The sequence below is a fragment of the Marmota flaviventris genome, chromosome 1 (assembly GCF_047511675.1).
Source record: "Marmota flaviventris isolate mMarFla1 chromosome 1, mMarFla1.hap1, whole genome shotgun sequence".
In the NCBI taxonomy this organism is placed as follows: Eukaryota; Metazoa; Chordata; class Mammalia; order Rodentia; family Sciuridae; genus Marmota; species Marmota flaviventris.
Window position 1 is genome coordinate 150,380,531 of NC_092498.1, and position 8,370 is coordinate 150,388,900.

At 47.3% G+C, this 8,370-nt stretch overlaps 1 protein-coding gene across 6 annotated transcripts in view; it reads left to right on the forward strand.

Annotated features, from left to right (window-relative positions):
- Positions 1-3,333, forward strand: part of Ggt5 (gamma-glutamyltransferase 5) — a 39,979-nt gene extending 36,646 nt beyond the window's left edge. For 4 of the 6 annotated variants that reach the window (XM_027923341.2, XM_027923342.2, XM_027923343.2 and 1 more), the window contains 3 exons: positions 74-192; positions 313-423; positions 2,850-3,333. In XM_027923341.2, the coding sequence (XP_027779142.1) occupies positions 74-192; positions 313-423; positions 2,850-2,996 (377 nt within the window). In that variant the 3' untranslated portion in view covers positions 2,997-3,333. Of the gene's footprint in view, positions 1-73; positions 193-312; positions 424-2,849 lie in introns of those variants that run through there. The other 2 variants (XM_027923345.2, XM_027923346.2) reach the window with 1 other exon arrangement.
- The last annotated feature ends 5,037 nt before the right edge of the window (positions 3,334-8,370 follow it).

Consider the following 8,370-nt stretch of genomic DNA (forward strand, 5'->3'; position numbering starts at 1 on the left):
CAGCTACGTGCCAATCCTTGGATGGGTCACCCCTCTCGCTGAGCTGGAGGGTGTGGGTGATGCCTATCCCCAGTTCCAGGTGAGCGGCCTCCATCATCCATGGTACCCTCCATCTTGGTCAACAAAAACCAAGGGTCAAAGCTAGTGATTGGTGGAGCTGGTGGGGAACTCATCATCTCTGCTGTGGTCCAGGTGAGTCTGGGGGTTGCTGGCTAGTGTAGCCTATTGTCTGACTCTCTAGAGTCGGGGTAAGAGGGTTGGTATGGGGTGGCTGGTGACTTCTCCTCCCTCCATCCTTCTGTTCTCTCCCAGACAATCATGAACAAGCTGTGGCTTGGCTTTGACCTGACAAAAGCCATTGCGGCCCCCATCCTGCACGTCAACAACAACGGCCATGTGGAGTATGAGCCCAAATTCAGCCAGGTGAGGCTGAGTTCTGAGCCAGCACCCCAACCACCCAAGTCCATGCTGCTCAGTGACCTCTGGGAGGAACTCAGCTTCTGTGTGTCTCAGGCCAGACACTGTTCACCTTTGGGGGCCTTTGGCTACTGAGTTGAGAACCTCAATGGGTAAGGTACTTGTCCTATCTTGTGACCTCCAAGACAGAGAGCAGGGTGTTGCCTATGTTTCTCCCAAGCTGACAGCCTCAACCTCTTGGTTCCTGATCTTTTATACCATTTTTTGGAAGCTAGTTTTCCTGGCTATGACCTCTCACACTTTCCCTCTTGGTGATTTTTTTCTTGTGTAGTTTGAAATGCTTATTAGGGAGTTTATTCATGAGAAGAGGTTATTTTTTCTCTACAGAGTGATTTTTTTTTTTTCTAGAACACTGGGGGTTGTGTTGGTGTTAGTTCTTACAAACATTTTTTGATTACTCCAGCAAAGAACATGGTAGAGGTCCAGGGACTGAATTCTCTAGGCTGGCTAGCCCTTCCCTCCCCAGATGGACAGTTAGCTTCCTTGGAGCATCTCAGGGCTGCTGGATGCCCTTTGCTGGGACCCGTTTAAAAGGCTAGCAGCTTTTTGAACCTGCAAAATTTAGGTATAGGGTCAGTTCAACTGGCTGGCATTTGAGGTTCTCAAAGCAGCCTCTTTGTCTCAAGGCTGCCTTGCAAGGCCCTTAGAATTATGAGGATTGTATACTGGGGCCATTAGTTCAAAGTGGGTATATACAAAAGATCCTCGACTCATGATGGTTTGGGTTAAGGATTGTTCAACTTTCTAATTGTTCAAATGTCATATGCATTCAGTAGAAATCGTACTTCAAGGTGCCCTAATTGTACGTTAGTGGTAAGTTCCTATACAACTTTTCTATTTTTCATTTTCAATGTAGTATTCAATAAATTATATGAGAGAGTCAACACTTTATGAGGAAATAAGCTTTGTGCTAGATGATTTAGCCCAACTGTAGGCTGAAGTAAGTGTTCTGAGCATGTTAAGTATGGCTAGGATAAGGTATGATGGCTGGAAGGTTAGGTGTATAAAATACATTTCCCACTTGGGATATTTTCAACTTGCAATAGATATAACCCTAACTTGTGGAGAAGCATCTATAGTGTCAGAGAACCTTGGTGTTCCAGACCGTGAGATTAAGGACCTCAGCCTATTGGGCTGAAACTCTTGGAGTTTGAGGCTTCCCTTCCCTGTGTAGGGTCCTCCAATGACCTTGAGTACTCTCTTGGAGCACCAGGGTCTAGAAAACTTAAGTCTGGAAGATCCAGTAACCAGGGCATATCCTCTTAATTTCTTCCTCCTTGATCTTGACTAAAGGCCCTTACTCTGTGAACATCATTTTTTAGGCACTCTGCAAATGTCAGAGACTGGGAACTGGGATTAATGGAATTCAGTGGCCCATGAAGCCAAGATCCTCAGCTCCCTCGGGAAGTCAGAGTGCCAGACATGCAGATTAAACCCTGGGGTGGAGACTGTGAGTGGCCAAGGACTTTCATGGCCAAAGTCCAAAGACAAAGGCAAAAAGGGCCTTGAAGTTTGGCCACTAGATTCTGAGAAATGGGGCATCTAAGGACTGAAAATCTAGCAGTGAGGGTCTTGGCCTATAAGTCAAAGGACATTGGCAATTCATATGTCAGGCACAGAGAAACTTAGAACTAAGAGTCCAGGACTCCAAAGACTCTTCCATGCCAGTGGCTCAGGTAGCTCAGCATCACCCAGTGACCTCATATTGGAAGTCCTCATTCTGAGAACTGCAGACATCTTTGTACCTGGATGTCTCTGGAATCATGGGCCCTGATGGGCAAGGTTCTTAGTCCAAAATGGTGCCTGGAAACATGAGGCCAAAGAGGCTCAGGTTTAGGATTTATGAACTGATAAATATGAGTAGGTGCTACTCTAGGGTATAGTACTTAGTATCTTAGAAAACAGTACCTCAGGGTTAAGGGCCTGTCTTGGTCTCTAACAGCCTGAAAGTCCACAGATTCAGGGTCCTGAGGGTGAGTTCTTGGGGCCCAGGCCCTGAGTATCTCCCACTATTAGATCACTCGTGCTTTTACCTGGGGCGCTACCTCCTCCATCAAGAACCTCCAGAACTCCTCAGATTTGCATTCTGAGGCCCTGGTACCAAAATGCATCTCAAGGTCCATTTGGCCTGAGTAATGTCCCCATTGCACAGTCCCCAGAGGCAGACCTGCCCCTCTAAGTCCTTCTGATCTCTTCAGGCTATTGAGTAAAGCCACAGACTCTCTGGCCTGTGACCAGCACCCACCCCCTCCACTGCTTTCCCCCTTTCCTGTCCCTCCTTCTTGGTCTGTTTTCCTCTTTCCTGTCCAGCCTCTCCCCTCTGGAGGTAGATTCAGCCAACCTCCTGTGAACCTGTCTTCTTTCTTCTCCAGGAGGTGCAGAAAGGGCTACAAGACCGTGGCCAGAACAAGACCCAGAGGCTGTTTTTCCTGAATGTGGTCCAGGCTGTGTCTCAGGAGGGGACCTGTGTGTATGCTGTTTCTGACCAGAGGAAAAGTGGAGAGGCAGCAGGCTACTGAGGAGACAGCTTAGCTCGGAGCCAGACTTCTGCCTTGGCTGGACTAGTCCATGGGACAAAGCATTTTGGCAGGATCTAGACCCCTGACGGAAAGGTCAAACTGGAACTGAAAGAGGCAAAGCTGCCAGAGTGGGCTGCCTGCCCTAGATGGACCTGGGTGTCTTGCACCACACTGATTCCTGGCAGATGGATGACTGTGGGGGCTGAGCCTTGTTCTAACCCTTCCCCCACAGCCCCTGGTGGCCATGCCTTGGCTTCTCTAGCATTCCCCTGGCCTCTTGCCCACCTTCCCAATCTGTGTATCCACCAGTCCAAGATTAAAGAGGAACCGGATGATAGCCCAATTCAGTGGTTCTGAGCAGGGGAGGGGACCCTCAGATAACACCCAGTGCGGTGCATGCACACAGCAAGCTTCTGTGGTCCTCCATAATGCACCACCACAGAGGTGGGGAACCAAGACTCAGACATGGGCTGGGCCTCACCCAGGCCACCCCTGGACAGAGGCACCCCTACTCTGCTCCAGTCACAGCATTTTGGGGCACTCAGATGTTTGGCTAGTCCCAGTCCTCCTATTGGTGGGAAGGCAAGGACATGGCCTGGAGCCCCTGCTCCAGCCAACTCCTAAAGAGCCTTGGCCCTTCTCTGGATCTTGTCCTCCATGTCAAGAAAAGGATGTGCAAAGCAAGACCTGAGACCCCCAGCAGCCCCAATACCCATATTCTTGACACCAGGTTTTCTCATCCTTGGCAACACTGACATGTGGGATAGAATGATTCTTTGTGTTGGGGGGGGCAGCATTCCTAGCCTCTGCCTGCCTAATACAATAACACCCACCACCACATACACCAAGAGATGACAACTCAAACTTGAAACAGTGCCACGTCACCCCGGTTGAGAACTGCCTGTGCAAACCAGTGAATCCCCAACTGCTGTGAGTGGCTTTGCCAGCTGCCAGGGTGGGCTGCCTACCCCGGGGGCCACCCTAGATGGACCTGGGTGTCTCGCACCACACTGGTTCCTGGGAACATTGGTGGGTGTTTGTCACTCCAAAAGTGCTGCTGTGGTTGGTTTTAATCCATTCAGGTTGCTATGAAAAAATACCATAAAGTGGGTGGCTTCTGGTATTTTATAGAACTTATCACTCATGATTCTGGAGGCTGGGAAATCTGAGATGAAGGTGCCAGCAGGTTTGGTGTCTGGTGAAGGTCCACCCCTTCATAGATGGCACCTTCTAGTTGTTTCCTCACATGGTAGAAGAGGATAGATAGCTCTCTTTTATAAGGCACTGGAGTCATCCTTCATTATCTGTGGAGGATTGGTTCCAAGCCCTTCCAAGGATACCAAAATCCATGACTGCTCAAGTTCCTTTTATAAAATAGCATAGTCTTTGCGCATAACCTATGCACATCCACCCAAACACTATAAATCATCTCCAGATTACTTATAATACCTAATAACAAGTTGTGTGAAGCACCTATAATCCTAATACTCAGGAGGCTGAGGCAGGAGGATCACAAATTCAAGGCCTGTCTAGACAATTTAGTGAGACCAGGGTGGGGGGTCAGGGGGGTGCTTGGGTGTAGTTCAATGGTAGAGTGCGTTCTTAGCATGTGTGAGGGCCTGGGTTTAATCCCAGTACCACAAAACAACAACCAACCCATGCAGTGTCAATGCTATGTAAGTAGTTGATATACTGTGTTGTTTAGGAAATAATGTAAAAAAAAGAAAAGAAAAAAAGTCTACATGTGCATTTTTTAAAAATTTATTTTCAATGCTGAAACTCAAAAACAGGGATTTTGTCTGCATTAGGCAAACCATCTACTACTGAGATATGTGCCCATGCCCCTTTGTGAATATTTTTGATCTGTGGTTAATTGAGTCCATAGTTGATTGAATCTGAAGATGCAAAATCCACTGGGCACAGAGGGATGACCATAATCCCATTTATGAGGTTCCATCCTCATGACATAATCAATCACTTCTCAAGGTATCTTTTAATATCATCACACTGGTGATTAAATTTCAACATACTAATTTCGGGGAGGACATAAACATTCAGACCATTGAAGGGGTGTACCTCTACTTGTCAGAGCCAAGGAACATGCTATACCACATGGTAGAACCTCCCATTCCCCGCTACAGTTCAGTCAAGCAGGAAAAAGGTAGTCTTTTAGTTTCTCACAGTGGCTATAAAAAATACCACAAATTCCTGGCTTAAAACAATAAAATTAAGTAGTCAGGTGTGGCATGACCTGCCTGTAATTCCAGCAACTTTGAGAGGCAGAGGCAGGAAGATCACAAGTTCAAGACCAGCCTGGGCAACTTAGTTAGACCCTGTATCAATCAATCAATCAATCAATGGATAGATAAAAATAAATAAAAATGATAAATTTAAAAAATGGGTTGGGGGGGCTGGGATTGTGGCTCAGTGGTAGAGCGCTCGCCAAGCATGGGCGGGACCCTAGTTCGATCTTCAGCACCACATAAAAAATAAAGGTATTGTGTCGTGTCCATCTACACCTAAAAAATAAATGTTAAAAAAAAATGGGTTGGGAATGTGGCTCAGCAGTAGAACATCCCAAGGTTCAGTTCACAGTACTGCAACACATATATACATATGATACAATTTATTCTCTTACAGGCCAGGAGTCCAAAATCAGTATCATTGGACTTAAAATCAAGGTGTGGGCAGGTTGCACTCTCTCTAGAGGCTCTGGGGAAGAATCTGTTTCTTGCCATTTCTTTGCTTTTCCCTAGAGGCCATATCATTGCAGTCTCTTCTTCTGTGGCCACATGGCCTTCTCTGTATGTGTATGTCAAATCTCTCTCTGATGAGGGAGGGTCTGGGTGGAGAATGAGCCTCAGAAAGCTATTAAGGACTCTGGTGGGAATAGATGGCCTATTCTTATAATCTTCCCATTCCAAAATCCTTAATTTAATCACATCTACAAAATAATTTTTATAAAAGATATCATTCATGGGCCAGGTATGGTGGCATATTTCTATAATCCCAGTAACCCAGGAGGCAGAGGCAGGAGGATTGCAAGTTAGAGGCCAGGCTGAGCAACTTAGCAAAACCCTGTCTCAAAACAAAATTTTCAAAGAAGTGGGATACAGTGGCACATGCCTATAATCCCAGCAATTTAGGAGGCTGAGACAGAAGGATCACAAGTTTGAGGCCAGCCTTGGCAGTTTTAGTGAGACCCTAAGCAACTTCATGAGACCCTGTTTCAAAATTAGAACATAAAAAGGGCTGAGGATGCAGCTCAGTGGGAAAGCTCCCCTGGGTTAAAACCCCAGTATCCCCACTCAAAAAACAAAAAAATTAAAGAGTTGAGGATTTCTCTTAGAGGTAGAGCCCCAAGTTCAATTCCCAGTACTGCAATAAATAAATAAACAAACAAATAAATAAACAAAACCCATTCATGGGTTTTGAGGCTCAGAACATGGCCTTATCTGAGGGCTACATATGTGAGAGAGACCTAGATGGGACAGACTCCTCATCTGGGCTTGACTGGGTGGCTAGAGGTAGGGGTGTCTTACAGATTAGGGGAAAGGCCTGGGGGCAAAGAATGTCTTAGTTTGAGATGACCATGGGGGCAGTCCTGCCACTGTCACTATGACTGTTGGGGGAATGGTATCTGCTGTCAGAGTCTTGCTTTGGGAAGAGTGGGTAGGTGTCCTTTGGAAAAGGCAGGTCTAGTTCAGGGGTCCAAAGTTTAGATAGAAGAGGAAAGTCCCTGAAGTGCTTCAGAAGTGGCAGGATCTGAGTCTGACCCCAGACCCTTAAGACTCTCATGTGGTGGCCTCACTATGAATGGGCCCCCCAGCCACTGTCTCAGGGGCTTTAGCACATAAGTAGACGGGTTAGTCAGCTCTCCAGCACTGTGACAAAATTCCTGAGATATTCAATTGATAAGGATGAAAGGTTAATTTCAGCTGATGGTTTCAGAGGTTTCCTGGTCACCTGACTCTGTTGCCTTTGGGCCTTTGGTGAGGTAGAACATCATGATGGCAGCATGTGGTAGAGCAAAGCTGCACACTTCATGGCACCCAGGAAACGAGAGAGAGGAAGGAGCCAAGGTCCTAATATCACTTTCAAGGGCACACCTCTCAATGACTAAACTTCTTTCCACTAAGATCTGCCTACTAAAGTTTCCGCCCCCTCCCAGTAGTGCCATAGGTCAGCCCCCAAGTCTTCAGCACACGTCCTTTGGGAGACATTTAAGACCCAAACCATAACACATAACCATTCCCTTGATGGTTCAGTAAAGCCATTGACCTAAAATAACAAACCCAGAGAGTTTTCCAAGATAATGAGTTTATTTGGGGAGAAGCAGAGTACAGTGAAGGGAACGTGCTTTGGTATATTTAAGGAGGTAGAGGTGTGGGGGAGTTTTGAAAGGCAAATTAGGAGGGTTGCGTAACTTGTTTTGAAATAATCATCCTTGGCTACAAGGATCAAAAATGAGGGTGGTGTCAGCCCAAGTTGGGGTTGACGGTTGTTGGGCAGAAATATTTCTGTATAAGGTTGTGGTGGCCTTTGTGCAAGCTGTGGTTGTGGCAGAGACTTTTGTGACAGTTCTTCTTATCAGGCATGCATGTGTAAAATCCCCTCCCTCGTCACCACCCTACTGTATTTATTGTTAGGGTTTGACAGAAGTAACTCTGTTTGGGTTCTGATGATTTTCACATGGTTTAATAAAAGTCTCGGGGCCAATTCTCATCAGCCTAAACAGAGTCCCCTTCCTGGACAATCTTTACAGTCAGGGGAGGGGCAGGGATGGGAAGTAGCCATTGGCTTAGGTCTAAGTGGTGTCCCTTGAGAACTGCTGGTAGCATCCATCTGTTCCAAATCCAGCAGGCCCAAGAAAACCAGGGAGTCTGCTGGGCACAACCCTCAGCCATTGCATGGTAGGAGCTTGGCTTTGCACTCCCAGATCTGCACCTGGCCCCAGAGTCCAAGGAGGCTGCCAGAACTGGCCTTGGAAGGCCTTGGAAGGCCTTGTAAGTCCCTCTAATCAGTGCTTCCCAGTGGTGCCCACAGAACATGGTAACTTACCCCCGCATGTCTAGAGTGGAGAGGGGGGTCCTTTAGTGTGCAACCCAAGTCCCTGGTGCCTTTCCTAACTCACCTACAGGGCAGTGGAGGGTACACTCCCTGGACTCTTGGCCATCCCCTAGGATTGTCACCCAGGCAGAAGCAGCTCAGTCACTATTTCCGAGCTGATGGATTCCTGCCCCAGATCTGGCCCAGTTTTCTGAAGCACTGAATCTACATCCAACTGAGCACCCGCCTATTTCCAGAGCGTCTGGGACCCACAGACCCCTCTGACTCAACACACCAGACCAGAAGTCATCCCTGGGGCAGCTGG